General features: G+C 43.1%; 2 protein-coding genes across 2 annotated transcripts in view; one reads left to right on the forward strand and one right to left on the reverse strand.

The window, feature by feature from the left end:
* Positions 1–1,393, forward strand: part of LRRC17 (leucine rich repeat containing 17) — a 35,566-nt gene extending 34,173 nt beyond the window's left edge. The window contains exon 4 of the mRNA XM_030216542.1: positions 124–1,393. Within this exon, the coding sequence (XP_030072402.1) occupies positions 124–524 (401 nt within the window). The 3' untranslated portion in view covers positions 525–1,393. The remainder of the gene's footprint in view (positions 1–123) is intronic.
* FBXL13 (F-box and leucine rich repeat protein 13) overlaps positions 1–20,692 on the reverse strand; it is a 189,108-nt gene that overhangs the window by 122,404 nt on the left and 46,012 nt on the right. The window contains exons 8-9 of the mRNA XM_030216541.1: positions 20,048–20,143; positions 14,482–14,614 (exon numbers count right to left, since the gene is read on the reverse strand). Coding sequence (XP_030072401.1) covers positions 14,482–14,614; positions 20,048–20,143 — 229 coding nt within the window. The remainder of the gene's footprint in view (positions 1–14,481; positions 14,615–20,047; positions 20,144–20,692) is intronic.

Consider the following 20,692-nt stretch of genomic DNA (forward strand, 5'->3'; position numbering starts at 1 on the left):
ACTGTACTGTATAAGGAAGCAGGAGGATGCTGCTGTATGAAATGATAGTTGATGTATGCATTTCTTGACAGCTAAAATCATCTCATGAACTGCCCTAAGTTAATATTGTCTTCTTTTTATCAGCTGCTTTTTCTGGACTCATGAATCTAAAAGAGCTGAATCTCTCAAACAACAGCCTGCATAACTTTGAATATGGAGTACTAGAAGACCTGTACTTTCTAAAAAATTTGTGGCTTAGAGACAACCCTTGGAGGTGTGACTATCACATTCATTACTTGTTCTACTGGCTAAGACATCACTACACTGTCAACTACTATGGCCTGGAATGCAAAACGCCAGAGGAATATAAAGGGTGGTACGTTGGAAAATACGTCCAAAGTTATTATGAAGAATGTCCGAAAGACAAACTGCCAGCACATGCAGACCAGGATACAGAGGAAGATGAAAAAGAACGGCAGAAAGAACACTCAAGCCAAATTCAGACTGTTAAACAGCACAGTGTCATGCTCACTGTGTTCAGTTAAGTAACTTTATTTTCATTGTTATATTCAAGTAGCGATGCCTGTGCATATCCGTACTGTTTATTCAGAAGGGGACATCTACATAAGCAAACTTTTTTGTAAACCAGCTGAAAACTCAGTATAACTCATTACATAATGTTCTTGATAAATATTGCTGTTTACTGCTAACCTTCTGCCCTGGATCATTCTTCGCTCCTCAGTGACTACATCTATTTGAACAGAATGCACACATACACTCTTATGAAGAGAGCTTGACAGATTATCTTTCGTGAATTAGAACTGCTTTGCACTGAATGAACACCTCTCAATGGAAGGTGCAAATACTGCACAGGAATCTTTGAAGAACTTCCAAACTGACCCTCCTTTCTTCACGTCAATACAGAAAAAGTATATGCAAGTCAATAACACTCAAGAGTCAGCACTGGAGCTCATGAGATCCTCAACCTTCTGAATCATTTTTCAAACTCAGGGGGCAAGTCTATAACTGGTGCCCCCTTTAGGTACCCCAATGCTGCACGGGGAGCATCTATTCTTTATCGGTACCTAGGCATGCTAATTCCATTATAGCAGATGCTACCATGAACCCACATTGGCATACCTAAATTTAGACACAACCACTTATGCCAGGTCAATCACAGGCATAATTGGACCTGCCTAAGTCCAGCAAGGAATGTATATAACTAACCCACATTTACCCCCCCCCCCCCCCCCACCCTTTGCAGTTATGCACTATTCCCTGAATTCTATAAAGGCCACCCAAATTTGGGCATGATCCTGAGTTCAGCGCGCAAATAAATTAGCTATTGGGCCATTAATAATTGGCTGCTAACAATCAACTACTGGTGTTAATTGGCAGTAATTTGGAGTTGCACACACAACTGCCTATGCGTGATTCTATAAAGAACCGCCCCTAAATTCTCTCATGTGCAACCCAAAAGGGGGAGTGCCTGTGGGAGGGACATGGGTGGTCAGGAGAGTTCTGAAAATTTGCACACAGTGTTACACAATAGATGTGTGCCCAAGTTCGGCGTCAGGGACTACATCTGGTTTCAACAGGCATAAGTCCTGACGCCCAAATTTGGGCATGGGAACTGGTACTACATGCTATTCTACCCAGGGCGCTCAGCCCACAGCAAACTTTAAAGAGTAGCGCTGAGTATCGATTTTTTTATTCCAGCACCAATCTCTGAGCACCATTTACTGAATCCAGCCCAATAGTACTTGTATGCTCCTTTATAGAATAACATGTGGGGGGGAGGGGCATAATCGAAAGGGGCGCCCAAGTTTTCCTGAGGACGTCCTCGCAGGACGTTCCGGCGAAGGGGCGGGGAAACCCATATTAGCGAAACAAGATGGGCGGCCATCTTTTCTTTCGATAATACGGTCGGGGATGCCCAAATTGCGAAATTTAGGTCGACCTTAGAGATGGTCGTCCTTAGAGATGGTCGTCCCCAATTTTCGGCGATAATGGAAACTGAGAACGCCCATCTCAGAAACTACCAAATCCAAGCCATTTGGTCATGGAAGGAGCCAGTATTTGTAGTGCACTGGTCTCCCTGACATTCCAAGACATCAACCGGGCACCCTAGGGGGCACTGCAGTGGACTTCACAAATTGCTCCCAGGTGCATAGCTCCCTTACCTTGTGTGCTGAGCCCCCCAAAACCCACTCCCCACAACTGTACACCACTACAATAGCTCTTATGGGTGAAGGGGGGCACCTAGATGTGGGTACAGTGGGTTTCTGGTGGGTTTTGAAGAGCTCACATTTACCAACACAAGTGTAACAGGTAGGGGGGATGGGCCTTAGTCCGCCTGCCTGAAGTGTACTGCACCCACTAAAACTGCTCCAGGGACCTGCATACTGCTGTCAGGGAGCTGGGTATGATATCTGAGGCTGGCACAGAGGCTAGAAAAAATATTTTTAAAACATTTTTTGAGGGTGGGAGGGGGTTAGTGACCACTGGGGGAGTAAGGGGAGGTCATCTGGTCATTTAGGGCACATTTTTGTGGCTTGGTTGTAAGAAAAAAAGAACCAGGCAAAGTCGTCCAAGTGTTCGTCAGGGGTGCCCTTCTTTTTTCCATTATCAGTAGAGGACGACCATTTGTTAGGCACACCCCAGTCCCGCCTTCGCTACGCCTCCAACACGCCCCCGTGAACTTTGGTCGTCCCCACGATGGAAATCAGTTGAGGATGGCCAAAACTGGCTTTCGATTATGCAGATTTGGGCGACCCTGTGAGAAGGACGCCCATCTTCCGATTTGTGTCGAAAGATGGGAGCCCTTCTCTTTTGAAAATAAGCCTGATAGTGAACTTATGCGTATAAGTACTGATTTTTCTGTGCACTTATTTGTATAGCTGTACTCAGTTATAGAAATGCATTTCACAATTGCGTATGGAGATCAAAATCTTAGAACAGATGGGGGTGATACGATACAGATATTTAAATACTTGAAAGGTATTAATGAGCAAATATGTTGTTTCCAAACACAGGGAGCTAGAGGATATGAAATTAAGCTACAAGAAAATAAGCTTAAAAGCAACATCAGGAAATACTTTTCCAAGGAAAGGATGGTAGATGCCTGGAACTTCTTTCCCATTGGAGGTGGTGGGAACAAAAACAGTGACAAAATAGAAAAAGGTGTGGGATAAACTAAGAAGCAAGAAGATGGGATCAAAGGAAAGCAAAACAAATGACATAGAGGGGTGTAACCCACAGAGAGGAGCAAGGTACAAGGAGGGTAAACTGCATGTTCTGTACAGAGTACAGAAGTAAGTAATGCCACACTGGGAAAAGACCAAGGGTCCATCGAGCCCAGCATCCTGTCCACGACAGCGGCCAATCCAGGCCAAGGGCTCCTGGCGAGCTTCCCAAACGTACAAACATTCTATACATGTTATTCCCGGAATTGTGGATTTTTCCCAAGTCCATTTAGTAGTGGTTTATGGACTTGTCCTTTAGGAAACCGTCTAACCCCGTTTTAAACTCTGCTAAGCTAACCGCCTTCACCACGTTCTCCGGCAACGAATTCCAGAGTTTAATTACGCATTGGGTGAAGAAACATTTTCTCCAATTTGTTTTAAATTTACTACACTGTAGTTTCATCGCATGCCCCCTAGTCCTAGTATTTTCGGAAAGCGTGAACAGGTATGACTTTAGCCACCTTGCTGGGCAGACTAGATGGACTAAGCTGGTCTCTATCTCCTCTCTGTTACTTTGTGTTAAAAGTATGAAATGGTCAGTCTGCATTCCAAGTCATAGGTTTGAACCGGTTTATGTCCATTGGATTAATGGTTCATTTATTCTTACAGTGCGATCAGATGCCAAGCAAAACCAAGTTCAGGATATCAGCTCAGCTCAGCACGGCAGTGTCTATGGAAGAAGTTATTGCACATATGAAATAGTTCTTCCCCTTCCAAAAGAGGAGTTTAGGTCATGTTCTGCAATTAAGAACATAAGAAGCACCGCCATACTGGGAAAAGACCAAGGGTCCATCAAGCCCAGCATCCTGTCTCCGACAGTGGCCAATCCAGGCCTCAAGAACCCGGCAAAAACAAAACAAAAATTTAAATTAATAATGCTCGATGGACTTTTCCTTCAGGAATCTGTCCAAACCCCCTTTAAACTCAGCAAGGCCAACTGCTGTCACTACATTCTCTGGGAACGAGTTCCAGAGTCTAACTACGCGCTGAGTAAAGATTAAGCCATTTAGGTCATTTTATAACCATCAATAGCTAGTCACTCTCTGTAAATAAATTTTTATTACAACTCATGTCAAATATTGTAAAGTTTGTAGACCGTTGTACAGTTTACATTTTAAATTTATGTTATTTTTAATAAATCATACCAACACCTCAGAACAGAAAAATGAAATCATTTGTAATGTTAGCTTTTGTATGTCATGGTATTACATGGAAATTTTCAACCCGCAGAGACTTTCAGAATTCCACAGTGAGATGCCAAAGCCCATGGGATCACTCTAAAACATGAAAGAAGGTTTTGTGGATTTGAAATGGTCCTTCTCAAATCACTTTATCAAGCCTTTGGTGGTGATGCCTCAGGGACCATTTCTATTATAGACTAATGATGTTTGAACCACACAGGTCTCCGTAGACAGAGTCTCATGGTTCAAACAGAACGGGTTTGAATTGTGCAGTCCGGCTCCTGTAAGAAGGAGAAAGGGGCTTCCATGCAACCCAATGCTGCCATTACAGGCTCTAGAGCTGCAGCCCCCAGCCAGACCAGCGTACAGGTACTGTCTGGTTCTAGTTGTGAAGGCATAGAGGTGGTAAGCCAATTTTTTTTGAGGTAGCACCTGCCACTCCATAGTGATACCTCTGTCTCTAATAGAAAATATTTTGTGACTGGTTACACAGTTTATTTACTTAGATTTTGCTCACACCTTTTTCAGTAGTAACTCAAGGTGAGTTACATTCAGGTACACTGGATATTTCTCTGTCCCAGGAGAGCTCACAATCTAAGTTTGTACTTGAGGCAATGGAGGGATAAGTGACTTGCCCAAGCTCACAAGGAGCAGCAGTAGGATTTGAACCGGCCACCTCTGGATTGCAAGACCGGTGCTCTAACCACTAGGCCATGCTTGAAGATAACAGCACCAGAATTCTTTAACAAACATTTTACAAAATTACATACATTCAGCACAGAAACGTACCAGTAGAACACACACACACACACATTGAGAGGGTGGTAGATGCCTTGAGTGCCCTCCCGCGGGAGGTGGTGGAGTTGAAAACGGTAATGGAATTCCAAAAAGCATGGGACAAACACAAAAGAATCCTGTTTAGAGGGATCGAATCCAAAGAAGCTTAGGGGAGATTAGATAGGAAAGCCAATGCTGGGCTGGCTTCTACAGTCTGTGCCCTGATTTATTTATTGTTATATTTGTACCCCGCGCTTTCCCACTCATGGCAGGCTCAATGCGGCTTACATGGGGCAATGGAGGGTTAAGTGACTTGCCCAGAGTCACAAGGAGCTGCCTGTGCCTGAAGTGGGAATTGAACTCAGTTCCTCAGCTCCCCAGGACCAAAGTCCACCACACTAACCACTAGGCCACTCCTAGTGGAGGCTGAATTAAATTTGGATGGGCCAGAGTGGAGCTTTTCTAGGGCTTTGGCAATAACTTCAGAAATTACAGAACAAGGCCAGTGCTGGGCAGACTTCTATGGCCTATGCCCTAAGAATGGCAAGAATAAATAAAGAACAGGTATACATACCATATGTAATGAGTTTATCTTATTGGGCAGACTGGATGGACCGTACAGGTCTTTATCTGCCGACATTTACTATGCTACTATGTGCATTGTGTGTCCTACTGGAATGTGCACCAGTGTGTGAAATGTACAAGAAAACAATAGCAATGGAATCGTTATTATTAGTATTAGTAGTACTATAGAGCACTGGGGGTACCATGACATATCTAATAGACAGTCCCTGCTCCCTGGAATTTATAATCCAGTGAAGAATGACTGACAAGACATATGGATGAAAGGGAATGGGATTGATATATCGCCTTTCTGTGGTTACAATGAGTAACATAGTAGATGACGGCAGAAAAAGACCTGCACGGTCCATCCAGTCTGCCCAACAAGACAACTCATGTGTGCTACTTTTTGTGTATACCCTACTTTGATTTGTACCTGTCCTCTTCAGGGCACAGACCGTATAAGTCTGTCCAGCACTATCCCCGCCTCCCACCACCGGCTCTGGCACTGACCGTATAAGTCTGCCCAGCACTATCCCTGCCTCCCAACCACCAGCCTCGCCTCCCAACCACTGGCTCTGGCACAGACCGTATAAGTCTGCCCAGCACTATCCCCGCCTCCCAACCACCAGGCCCGCCTCCCAACCACCGGCTCTGGCACAGACCGTATAAGTCTGCCCAGCACTATCCCTGCCTCCCAACCTCCAGTCCCGCCTTTCACCACTGGCTCTGGCACAGACCGAATAAGTCTGCCCCGCACTATCCCCGCCTCCCAACCTCCAGCCCTGCCTCCCACTACCGGCTCTGCTATCCAATCTTGGTTTATTATTTTTATTTTATTTATTTATTTATTGCATTTGTATCCCACATTTTCCCACCTCTTTGCGGGCTCAGTGTGGCTTACAATAAGATATGAATAATGGAAATACATTTGTTACAACTTGGTTATAGGTTACATTGTACAAGTTTTGTGAAACCATCGAAGTATCATTAAGAATATGACAATGGGACATCAACATTGAAACGTTGGAAAGAGACAATGGGAAGCTTAAAGGGCAGTGTTAAGACACAGAGATATATGGTGTACATATTCCTGTGAGCAGATGTATGAGTGATGTGGAATTACGGGGGATGAGGGTTAGGATCCTGAGGATCCATGCCTTCTGAACAGGATTCCTTTATATTTATCCCACGCATGTTTGAATTCCGTTACCGTTTTCATCTCCACCACCTCCCGCGGGAGGGCATTCCAAGCATCCACCACTCTCTCCGTGAAGAAATACTTCCTGACATTTTTCTTGAGTCTGCCCCCCCTTCAATCTCATTTCATGTTCTCTCGTTCTACCGTGATGTGGTAGCTGTGTTAGTCCACTTTTAAAGGTAATAAATAGAAATAAAACAAGACAAAGAAAAGAAAATAGGATGATACCTTTTTTTATTGGATTAATATTTGATTAGCTTTCGAAGGTAACCCTTCTTCTTCAGATCAGAAATAAGGAAATGCTGACAAATATCAGAACATATAAGTGAAACACAAAAGCATTCCAATGACAGTCTCACGGGAAGAGGGTGGGATGGCTTAGGAGAGAAACAGGGAGAGCTGGGTGGATGAGAGACAGATGGTTGATAAGAGAGTGACAAAGCAGTAGAATTTTATGGTTTATAATGGGCTAGAAAACCCAGATCTTTGTTAAGTGGTTACAATCAAAGTGGTTTACATATTATAGACAGGTACTTATTTTGTACCTGGAGCAATGGAAGGTTAAATGACTTTCCCAGAGTCACAAGGAGCTGCAGTGAAAACTGAACCCAGTTTCCCTGGTTCTCAGGTTGTTGCAGTAACCATTAGGCTATTCCACCACTCCCAAGACAAATAAGAAGCTTAGGGGCCCTTTTCCTAAAGTTTTAGTGCGCGCTAACGGAATTAGTGCATACTAAATGCTAAGAAGCCCATTTTACATCAATAGGCTTCTTATATAAGAACATAAGTGTTGCCATACTGGGACAGACCGAAGGTCCATTAAGCCCAGTATCCTGTTTCCAACAGTGGCCAATCCAGGTCACCTGGCAAGATCCTAGAACAGTAAAACAGATTTTATTTTGCTTATCCTAGAAATAAGAAGTGGATTTTCTAAAGTCTGTCTTAACAATGGCTTATGGTCTTTTCTTTTAGGAATTATCTAAACCTTTTTTTAATCCCTGCAAAGCTAACTGCTTTTACCACATTTTCTTGCAATGAATTCCAGAGTTGAGTGAAAAAATAATTTTCTCCAGTTTATTTTAAATTTACAACTTAGTAGCTTCATTTCGTGCCACTAAGTAGTAAATTTAAAACAAACCAGAGAAAATATTTCTTCACTCAACGTGTAATTAAACTCTGGAATTCGTTGCCAGAGCATGTGGTAAAGGCAGTTAGCTTTTTGTATGCGCTAAGCTTTAGTAAAAGGGGCCCAAAGTGTTAAAATAGGGAAAATGTGATAAGAATGAATTGAATCAAGTGGGTTATAGGGAGGGATGATCTGCTCTCACCCCACTCTACCCCCATCCCACTGTAGCTCTTTATGTTTAATTGTATAGTATAAGATTCCACAGAGGAATCTACAGATAAAACAACATCTGAACAGAGAAGGCTGAAGGGCTTGATCTGCTACTTAAATGGTTATGTTATGGTTATTGCGTATTTCTCGACTGCTTTTTCTGCGAGGTGAGTCAAGGCAGCATACAGTCTAAATTCAGAAAAAAAAAAAACAGGACTCCATAATCGCATTAGGGATACGTATGAGAACAACTTTCATTTCTTTTTGGCTTCTGTTTTGTTTGCTACATTTCCCATTTTTTTTTTCATCTATGTGTTTTAGTGCATACTAAGGGGGGGGCCATCTCCATGTAGGAACCCTGAGGAGCCTATTCTATAACAGAACCAAGGTGCCCCAGCACATAGGAGCCAACTTTTCAAAATGATTGGGGGTGCTGACATTTTTTTTTAAAGGTGGTGCATTCCCCCTCCCCCTCTCTCTCCCCCTCCTTCCGAGTTCCAGGCCCCCACCACCCTCCCTCCCTCCTTCCCAGTTCCAGGCCCTCCCTCTGAGTTGCAGGCCCCCCTGCCTGCTTTCCCTTCCTCCGAGTTCCAGGCCCACCCTCCCTCTGAGTTCCAGGCCCCCCCGCCTGTCCTCCCTCCCTCCCTCCAAGTTCTGAATTTTAAAAGTCATCTTACCTCAGGGTCCCGGCAACAGCAGACACTGAAAGGCGTGCAGGCTCGGCAGCGCTTCAGCCTTCCCTTCTCTCTCTCTCAGCTCTGGTCCCGCCCTTGCAGAAACAGGAAATGAGGGCGGGACCAGAGCTGAGAGAGAGAGGAGGGAAGGCTGAAGTGCCGCCGAGCCTGCTCACCTTTCACTGCTGCCGCCGAGACCCCGAGGTAAAATGACTTTTAAAATTCTGGGCGGCACGCAGGAAGGCGAGGGCGGGCCCCGGGCTAACGAAGGGCACTTCCGGTTCCGGTCATTCCAAGGAGTACAGGAAAACAAATGAGAACAGGGTGGTCTCATTTGTTTTAGTGCAGGATTCAAACCTGAGGACCCACTTGTAATTTTGTGAGACTCAGAACTTGTTTGAGGCTTATCCAGATCTAGCCAAACTGACACAGAGGAGAAGGAAGTTATTTCTTGCAATGCAGCAGGAAACTTGTGATCTCCAGGCCCCCTTTTCTTCATTATCCCTGTAAATGTATTATTAAGTATTGTGATCTGAAATATGTTGTCTTTTTTCCATGATTAAAGTAGAATTCCCCCAGATGCAAATAAAGATGGCTCTCCTCACCCTGTGATTGATGTGGGGGCTATGATCCTTTGTATCTGTAACCGTATCCTTTCCTCCTGGCTAAAAATTCCTTCATTGGGTCTTCTGCCATTTATCCATCAATTAACTTTAAGGAGCTTATCTGAGGGAGTGCTGCCTGACCCCCTCCAATCAGCGATAGTTGAAACGATTCTGAAAAAAAACACAGTCCGATCGCTTCATCCCTTCAAACTATCGGCCAATTTCAAATCTTCCATTTCTATCAAAGGTTACTAAAAATATAGTCTTTGACAACTCCAGTCTCACTCAGAAGCTGTTCTTGCTCTACATCACCGTCAGTCAGGCTTTAGGCCAGAATTCAGTACAGAAACCACACTGGCCGATTTACTAAGCAAAATGTACAATAAGTTCGACAATGGCTTTGTTGTCCTTGCGGTATCCTTAGATGTTCTTAACCACATACTTCTCTTACAATGACTCAGCGCCATTAGAGTGACAGGCACATTATTCCAATGGTTTTCTTCATTCTTACAAGATCGTACATTTAGGGTTTCAATATCAGATGAACAATCATAAATCTACTCTGTATCCTGCAGGGCCCCACAAGGCTCTATGCTTTTCCCTATTCTTTTTAATCTGTTCTTGTCCCCTCTTGCTTCAGTCCTCAGGTATAAGTACCTATCTGCATGCTGATGATCCATTATACTACTGCAATTAATTCTGATATTTCCTCTCTTCGATCTTGTCTAAATAATGTTGCATCATGGCTGAAAGATCATCATCTGGTCCTAAATCTACAAAAGACTACAGCCTGTTAGCCTGTTGGATATCTGGCTGAACCCCCTCCCCCCACACTTATACCTACATTATTTAGTCTACCTGTGCAACCAATAGATCAATTTAAGTATCTTGGTATTATTGTCGACTCCAGGTTAAAGGTTTTCTCCACAAATCTCATCAGTTTTGAGATCTACTTTATATGTGCTTTGCAAGATCAGGTCTGTCCAGAGCTATCTGGATTTTAGTTCCTTTTATATATTAATTCCCGTCTAGACTACTTTAATGTGGTTTATGCAGGAATCTCTAAATTCAAACTTAAAAGGCTCCAAACTCTTCAGAACACTGCAGCATGTCTACTATATGTAATGCAAAATAAAGAGATTACATCATGCCCCTCTTCAGAAAACTTCAATGGCTTCCCATAGAACTGAGGATTCAATTTAAAATTCTGACCCTGACTTTCAAAGCTTCACACTGGTCTACTAGACTATTTAGCCAGATTGACAATTCCTCACTCTCCTGCTTGACTACTTCTTTCAAAAAACACTCATAGACTTATTCTCCCCAATCCGTCCCAAGCGTATTTGGAATCCACAAGAAAAAGTGCTTTTTTACTTTCTGGCTCCCATCCTATGGAACAATTTACCTCTTTCACTAAGACCAGAAACTACATTTAGTAACTTCAAAATTGGTCATAAACTGATTCTCCTAACTTGCAGTGAATTCTTGCAGCTGGTTAGCCTGCTTAGCGCTGTAGGATGATTATTTTACTGATTTTATTTTCCCCTTTTCTTTACTTTTGGATAATTGTGTTATACGACTGGTGGATCCTTTCCTGTATTTTATGGCGTTCCTTCTTACTTTTAAATTTTTGATTGTTCATCGCTCTGATTTGCGGTGTAAAAAGGGTGGTTTTATCCAAATCATAATAAATATAAACATTCCTATGACTTTAATTGTTAATACTTAAGAACATAAGAATATAAGAATAGCCATACTGGGTCAGACCGATGGTCCATCTAGCCAAGTATCCTGCTTCCAACAGTGTCCAATCCAGGTCACAAGTACCTGGCAGAAACCCAAATAGTAGCAACATTCCATGCTACCAAGCCAAGGGCAAGAAGTGGATTGGTAGCATGGCTTTTCTTCTTATATCCTACTAGTAAAAAAGGCCCGTTTCTGGAGCAAATGAAACAGGCGCTAGCAAGGTTTTCCTCCCCAACCCCTCCCCTCCCCTCCCTAACCCTTCGTCGTTGTGAAGCCACTGACGCCATTGCTCCGCACTTCGTCAACGCACCTTCATCACCTTCTTCGTTCTGAAGCCACTGACGCCATTGCTCCGCCCTCGATGTGTGACGCCATTGCTCCGCCCTCGACGTCATCACGTTTGACGCGAGGGCGGTGCCCAGAGACTTGGTGCTTTCGGTGGCTTCACCACCACGAACCCTTCATGAAGGAAGTGACGTCAGTGGCTTGGCTTCAGTGACGTCAGTGTCCTCAGAACGTTGAGGGTGAGTTTTATTATATAGATGTTAACTACATATTCTCCCCACCTCTCCTAAGCCTGAATCTGTTAAATGTTGGATATGTCAAGGAATGCAACGGATATGCTTTTTACATGGATATTTCTATTTTTCTTTCCTTTTTAATCTACTGTATTGATTGACCAGTTGTAATTCCAAAAGTAAGATTAATGGTGTGTTTTTCATTTGAATTTCAATAAATAAAAGTTTTACAGAAAAAAACCCTCAAAGATTTCTGTATATTTTGGTGACGGGACATACATATGGGACCCAGTGCTAGCCATTTCATGACCAAAGGTATATCTGCATAGACGTGATTGCATGCTGATCCAGCCTTAAGACATACTGAATATGTTTTTAAAAGCTTTATGTATGGAAAGTAAGACCTGGAAAAGAGAAGATCAGAATGGCCTTGATAACATGACACCAAATAAACAGACATGCAAATCAATGCTCTTGAAGTCAATGCGATATGAAAATGAAGTCCTAAAGAAAACCTGCCAAGGAAATGGGACATAATTTACACAGCATGACAGGCTACAACTGCCATTGGCTTTGCATCACTTTAACATGCCAAAATCAGTTACTGCTAAGAAATGAGATTAATTGTAAAATAGCTTGACAATCAGAACAGATGGAAACATGATTTCATCTTTATTACGAACAAACACAAGTCTGCATTTTTAAAAATTAAGTTTCATGGGATCAAAAAGTACAATTACTAATTCCTCAGGCAGCTCAAAGCTCAGCTTGGCAAGACACTGGTTATACGGTTAGCCAGTGGTGTTCCTAGGTTAGCTGCCACCCGGGGGTGGATCGCTGCCGTGCCCCCCCTGGCGCATCACCCCCCCCCAGTGAATCACCTCCCCCCCTGCGCATCACTCTTACCTCCTGGTGGTGCAGGGAGCAGTTGCACGGCAGTCAGCACCGCCGGTTCCCTGCCCTGGAACTGGAAGTAACGTCAGAGGGAGCAGGGAACCAGTGGAGCTGACAGCCGTGCAGCTGCTCCCTGCACCCCACCCAGTTGCAGTGTGCACTTGGGGCAGACCGCCCCCACTGCCTCGCCCTTGGTACTTCACTGAGGCTAGCTAACCTACTCAAAGCAGGCCTGAAATAATGACATAGACAGAGGCGATTATAGAACAAATTATTTTTGCCATGACTCCTGTTGTAGTGGCAGAAATAATTTTGCTCAAGTGCGAAGTTTAAGATTAAATAGTACATTTGGCATTCTAGCTGCAGACTTACCTGGTTATCCAATAGTTTTCCAGTAGTAACTCAAGGTGAGTTATATTCACGTTCGCCAGGTATTTGTGACCCCAGAGGGCTTACTATCTAAAGTGTGGAGAAATCTGGGCTTTGTGCATTATAATGTGAACACTTTGGATCTCACACAGCTACCACTAGGGGGCTGCATTTCCTTATAAGGAAACATGATCCCCTAATGATAGTCGAATAATACTACTGCTAGGGCTGCCATTTTACTGGAAGGGGCCGGAGTGGGCAGGAGCGACTGGGCCTTGCTCCTGCTCAAAGACACCTCCCTACGGACCACTATTGATTTTAAAGGTAGCTCCTGTGGGAGATCAGGGAGGGGAGGCTTGAGACTGGGTGGGGGGGAGGGGGAATCAGGCAGTGGCTTTGTGGCCCAATGCTCCAGGGCTGCGGGAATAAAACTGTTTGCGAGATGGCACACAAGCAGCGTTATTCTCAGGATTCAGCAACCTGCAGCACTCAGATCCCGCAGGTTGCTGAATCCAGCATTGAATCAAGGTGCAGTAAAAGGCAATCTTTTACCATACCTTGATAACTTCCCCCTAAGTGACTTGCCAAGATCACAAGGAGCAACAGCCGGATTTGAACCAGGCTTCCCTGGTAGTCAGCCTGGTGCTCAAACTAATAGGGTACTCCTCCGTTACAACTAATTTATCACTCTGCCTAATCAAGAATACATAAGATTATTCCGAATCTTTTTCTTTACTATTGCCAGACGGTTGAGGTTTTTACTGACTTAAAGCTCAATCAGTTGACAAAAGCTAACCTTGGTTCCAATGGCAGCCTTAAAAGGTGGCCAATCCCTGATCCTGTGCTCAAAGGGGCCTTATGCTGCTTCAGATGGAAAAAAAATAGGACTAGATCACCATGATCCATGCTAGTACGTAGAAGGAATTAGTAGGGTATGTGGGGAAACACATGTGGCAACCTCTTGCAGACCATAGCACACGCTCTGTTGCTCTACCTCTTTCAGACATGTTCAATTCTCCCTTACAAGAGGCCTCATGCTGATGGATATGCCAGCAACTACCCTTGTATTTACTGACATCCTTCTAGATATTTTACAAAAGGCTTTGCATTTGGCAGAGCTTTTCGTAAAATAATGGAGGAACTGAACACATCTTGACCTGGACGTCTCAATTCCCATTTCAACATGCTATACAAAATGGGTCTTACAGTCTCACAATAAAAAATGCTTCTAGAAATAGCATTACGCTGTAACAATGCCATTCATGTCTACTGAAGAAGATTTAAGAAGAGCAGCAAATTCCCTCGGGTCCAAGGTTAAGGACTAGGTAATCAAACCACTGATGAATGACAGAATATAAAAACAAAATAATAAATAAAGCAGAACAACAAACTTACCAATACTTTTAAAGCAAGGCCAATAAAGAGAACAGTGTCGAAAGTTTAAACGGACCACATAGGGACGGCACTTCTGTAAAATGTTCACCACTGTCTTATCCTGGATCTTCTGTCTCACGGCAGAGAAATTAATCTAAAGTGGTGAATAAATGAATGCAGATTATTTCAAGGTTATGCAGGTATTTCTTCATAGTATATTTTATTGTCCTTGGACAGGACTAGACGTATAATGTGTAATTTTATAACAGGGCGCCTAGGATATGACAGTAAGAAGATGCCTACTTAGGTGCTATTTTATAAGGAAAAGTAGGCATCTATCATTCTTTATAAAATACTAAGTGGCAGGTGCAGACATTTACACCAGCTCTAGGGTCCACTTCAATATTTTTCAGGTACCTGTGTAAATTATAGTATTTTGTAATCTACATGTGTATTTCTAGACACCATCCATGCTCCACCCAAACTCTTGCCCTGTGCATGCCCACAGCAAAATATACACAATCATGCCATAGTGTGTACTTTCCAACTGGTCAGTATTCGGTAAAGGGTCATTTTACACATAAATGTTTAAAATACTCCACAGGGGGCATGTATTATACTGCTTATAATGCCCCCTTATAGAATTATCCCCTAAGTAGGGTCTGCAATAAAGCAGTAGGCAAGGGTGTCTGAGCAAACTAATGGGGTGATGCTATAACTTGGTGCCTCCAGTTAGGCGCCTCAACATCATACATGGAGCCCGTATTCTATAACGGAATCTTAGCGCATGTTAGTTTTGATGTGCCTACATTAAGACACACCCACTTTGTGATAAGTAAGAGGTGGTCCTATCCGGGGTAGGCCCCTAGAGGGCGCTAGTAGGAGAATAGGTGGAGGTCGCTAGGACCGGGGAGAGCCCTGGGATGTCCACAGGTGTAGGAGGTTATGGGCTGGGTCCTGTGTAGCTAATTAACCACTTTATACCCCACCTGAGTTGTGAAAGGAAGTGAGCTGGCAGCAGAAGAGAGATCCCCCTGGAAGATACTGGCTAACCCTATGGACTTGTGGTGGACTGGGTGTCCAAAGGAGACAAGCAGGCTGAAAATCTTGGGGTAAGAAGTCCCTAAAGCATTAGCATTGGACTGTGTGTCCTCAGTACTTATAGGAACTGTGTGTCCAAAGAAGGAAGGACTGTGTGTCCAAAGAAGGGGGGACTGTGTGTCCCAGTACTGAGAGAAGCAGGCTGCAAAGCCTGGGGTTAGAAGTCCCCAAAGTATTGAAGTTAGTACTGAGCCCATGTATCTGTGTAGGGAGGCTCAGTGTGAAGACCTATGAAAGTATAAAGTATTAAGCTAGAAGAAGTGTGCCCAGGGGCTGGAATAAAGAGTTGCCTGAGAAATATACAGTTGGTGAGACCTGTTTAATTTGCTTAGTGGGAACCAGGTCACCCTGAGCAAGAAGGGGTAGCACACTAATTTGCATATGATCTGCATATTGAGAACCAGGTCACCCTGAGTGAGAAGGAGGATATCACAACTTACACAAGGAGGCCAAAATTCAGACCGTGGGACTGATATTCAGACCAGCTAACTTCCGTGGTTGGCGGCAAACCTGGAAATTCAATGCCAGGGCCATATCTGGCAACTGACATTGAATTTCTGGGTTTTTTTGGTGCTAAAAACATAGCCGGTTAAGCCGATATGCTGACTGGCTAAGTTATAGCAGCCAAAGATAGACCTGCTATTATCTCGGGTCTATCTGGCTGCTAAACTTAGCCCATCAGCCAATGAATATTGGCACTAACCAGTTATCTCATGCTGAACATTAGCGCTTAGCCAGCTTTAGGCTATTTAACCGGCTAGGAGCCATTCCTGGCCGGTTAAATAGTTTAAAATATCAGCCGACAAGTCCATGGTTGTCATACCTAAGTGCGTCATGCAGTGCGTGCAACAGAGTATTCTATAAGGTGCATGTATAATTAGGAACTCTGCCTGTGTCCTGCCCATGCTCTACCCACTTACACACTATAAACTTACATGCTCCCTTAGAGAATGGTCTTACAGCACTTGCAGGCATAAGAACATAAGAATAGCCATACTGATTTGCGGTGTAAAAAGGGTAGTTTTATCCAAATCATAATAAATATAAGCATTCCTATGACTTTAATTGTTAATACTTAAGAACATAAGAATAGCCATACTGGGGCAGACCAATGGTCCATCTAGCCCAGTATCCTGCTACCAACAGTCACCAATCCAGGTCACAAGTACCTGACAGAATCCCAAATAGTAGCAGGATTCCGGAATCCCAAAGAGGAACAATATTTTACGCTACCAACCTCAGGGATAAGCAGTGGCTTCCCAAGGCCTGTCTCAATAGCAGACTATGGACCTTTCTTCCAGGAACTTGTCCAAACCTTTTTTAAATCCAGATATGCAAACTGCTTTTACCACATCCTCCGGCAGCAAGTTCTAGAGCTTAACTATTGTTTGAGTGAAAAAATATTTCCTCCTATTTGTTTTAAAAGTATTTCCATGTAATTTCATTGAGTGTCCCCTGGTCTTTGTACTTTGTATGTGGGAGCGCAGGTGGCCTGTTACAGAACTGCCCTTCACATGGACCAAAAGGCCTTATCTGCTGATAGCGCCTATGTTGCTTTGTTACCCTGCCTTGTCTTCCTGGATAATACTTCTCAAAGACAGGGTTTTATTTTATGTCAGTTGTCAGCCAGTGGATATAAGATTGTTAACCTGTCCGATTCGTTTTAAATTTACTACATTGTAGCTTCATCATATGCCCCTAATCCTAGTATTTTTGGAAAGCGTGAACAGACACTTCACATCTAGCCGTTCAACTCCACTCATTATTTTATAGACCTCTATCATATCTCCCCTCAGCCGCTTTTTCTCCAAGCTGAAGAGCCCTAGCCGCTTTAGCCTTTCCTCATAGGGAAGTCGTCCCATCCCCTTTATCATTTTCGTCGCCCTTCTCTGCACCTTTTCTAATTCCACTATATCTTTTTTGAGATGCGGCGACCAGAATTGAACACAATGTTCGAGGTGCGGTCGCACCATGGAGCGATGCAAAGGCATTATAACATCCTCATTTTTGTTTTCCATTCCTTTCCTAATAATACCTAACATTCTATTTGCTTTCTTAGCCGCAGCAGCACACTGAGCAGAAGGTTTCAACGTATCATCAACGACGACACCTAGATCCCTTTCTTGGTCCGTGACTCCTAACATGGAACCTTGCATGATGTAGCTGTAAATCGGGTTCCTCTTTCCCACATGCATCACTTTGCACTTGCTCACATTACACGTCATCAGCCATTTAGACACCCAGTCAAGTCAGGCAGAGTTAGTGCAACCCAACCACCAAGGGGGATGTCCCTGCAGCACTAACGGAGAATCCAACTCCCATCAGTAGAATAGCAACTGTAGCTGCAGTGAAAATATTTTTGTCCCTTTTTCTTGCAAGGTAATTGAAGCAAAGTTGATTGATTTGAGAATTATGAAAGCACCACCTATGCAAAAAAAGCCTCAGTAGTCAAAGGCAGCTGCCACTGGCTGGGCATAACCCGCTTAATTTTGTCAAACGCCAAGGCTACTTCTGAGTAGGACCAATCATTGGCTAAAAACCTCCCAAGTTTATTTATTTGATTCAATGTGTTAACATCCAAGTTCATTGAGGGACATGAGTTCCTGCTTGCAGGATAGGTTGTATTTAATGATTAGGCAATTAATCAGCCAAGATTTATAATGGGAACGTAAGATGTGTCATACTGGGTCAGACCAAAGGCCCATCAAGCCCAGCATCCAGTCTCTGACAGAGGCTAATCCAGGTCACAAGTACTCGGCAGGATCCCAAGAATAAGCAGTGGCTTTCTCTACTTTATATGGCTAATCATGATTTAGGGACTTTTCCTCTCGGAATCTTTAAACTGGCAGAAAAAGAGCAACCCAGGGTGAGTTATAAGTCCAAGGAGAATTTATTGTAGCAGCAACATGTGAGGGATAAAACACAATGCACGACTTGGCCCAGTTTCGAGCTACCCAGGGCTGGCTCAGGGCAAGTAGTACTAGAAAGGTATAAAAATGCAGCTAACACCAGTCAAGTAAAAGCAAACTCTCTCCCTCGATTAGGATTATGTTTTAAATGTGCTACCTCTTTTTCATGGACTATCCCCTAGTCTTAGTCCTATTTGAAAGAGTAAACAACTTTCCCCTAATTATTTGTTCCACTCTCTTAACTATCTTGAGGTAAATATTCAGTGGAAGTGAGCAATTTTTAAGCTGCCAATGGCATTATCCCCGGTACTCAATGCTGGAAAACCCAATGCTATCTGGGCTTATGTGGTCAGCTATCTCTTATGCAGTTAACTGCTACATTCAGCACTAAACCACCTAAGCGACACTGCATAAAGATACAACTGTGTTTTATGCAGTCCAATTTGGTGGCTTAACTTAGGTGGTCAAGTGCTGAATATCGACGTTTAGACTCCACCCCTGGACTGCCCACAAAAAAGCCCTTCTGTTTAGCGGTCAGTGATTTAGGCAGCTGGTTGAATATCGACCGGCTCGTCTCCAAGCTGGAAAACATAAGTACATAAGTATTGCCATACTTGGAAAGACCAAAGGTCCATTGAGCCCAGCATCCTGTTTCCAACAGTGGCCAATCCAGGTCACAAATATCCGGCAAGATCCCAAAAATGTACAAACATTTTATACTGCTTATTTATTTATTTATTTGTTGCATTTGTATCCCACCTTATCCCACCTCTTTGCAGGTCCCAGAAATAGTGGATTTTCCCCAAGTCCATTTAATAACGGTCTATGGACTTTTCCTTTAGGAAGCCGTCCAAACCTTTTTTAAAGTCCGCTAAGCTAACCGCCTTTACCACATTCTCAGGCAACGAATTCCAGAGTTTAATTACACGTTGAGTGAAGAAACATTTTCTCCGATTCGTTTTAAATTTACTACATTGTAGCTTCATCGCATGCCCCCTAGTCCTAGTATTTTTGGAAAGCGTGAACAGACGCTTCACATCTACCCGTTCAACTCCATTCATTATTTTATAGAGCTCTATCATATCTCCCCTCAGCCGCCTTTTCTCCAAGCTGAAGAGCCCTAGCCGCTTTAGCCTTTCCTCATAGGGAAGTCGTCCCATCCCCTTTATCATTTTCGGCGCCCTTCTCTGCACCTTTTCTAATTCCACTATATCTTTTTTGAGATGCGGCAACCAGAATTGAACACAATATTCGAGGTCCGGTCGCACCATGGAGCAATACAAAGGCATTATAACATCCTCATTTTTGTTTGCCTTAACCTGGTTCACATTTCCTCTGTTCCATCCCCTTAATAATTTCTGTCACCCTTCTCTGTACTTCTTCTAGTTCTGCTATATGTGTTTTGAGATGGGCTAACCAGAATTACAGGCTTGCATAGGCACACATCTGGAGGGGGCCTTTAATACAATTAGCAAAATAATAAAAACATATCTATATAGACAGATCTAGTTGGGAACTACAGCAACCCAGGATAAAGCGAGGTCATTATTTTATCATTTTAAAGCAATCTTACTCACAGTGCTCCACAAAGAGCTTGTTTGAGTTAGAACTTTCCAGGACTGACAAACTTGAGCACACCTGGCCAGGTCAACTATATTGACATAGCTGAAGATCTAGATTAAAAAAAGAGAAAAAGAAATAATTGCAGTTAAAAAAAATATAAATTAAATCATTACAGTTAGAAGAAAGGGCACAATGTTGATAAGGAAGATGCAATTAACCAAAAATCCATATAAGCATCAAAGCAGACCAAAGCCAAAGTATTCTAGTGCTCCCTCCCCATATGGGGTCCCCAGACTCATGCAGCATTTGGACAGGGCTCGTTTTAAGCAAAAATGTTATACAATTGAAAAAGAAGCTGATAGTGTACAGAAAGATAGGCCACATGATCACAACTGGTGAGGAAAGAGTACATTTGTTCAAAAACGTATTCAGTTTAAAATGATTGGGGAATTATTGACAATATCATCTCAAGGTCACAAGTTTTGTTTCTCAAGAACTTTATGTTTGGGTTTTCCTTTATTTAAAAACGTACGTTATAAATCCATCCATTACAGTTTATTCTCAATTCAAGGAGCTCGATTATGGAATTTATTACCTAGGAATATCAGACAGGTGTTGTCATTTTCTCTTTTTCAAAACTTTTCTTTTTGATTCCTAAT

Source organism: Microcaecilia unicolor, chromosome 10 (assembly GCF_901765095.1).
Source record: "Microcaecilia unicolor chromosome 10, aMicUni1.1, whole genome shotgun sequence".
Lineage (NCBI taxonomy): Eukaryota > Metazoa > Chordata > Amphibia > Gymnophiona > Siphonopidae > Microcaecilia > Microcaecilia unicolor.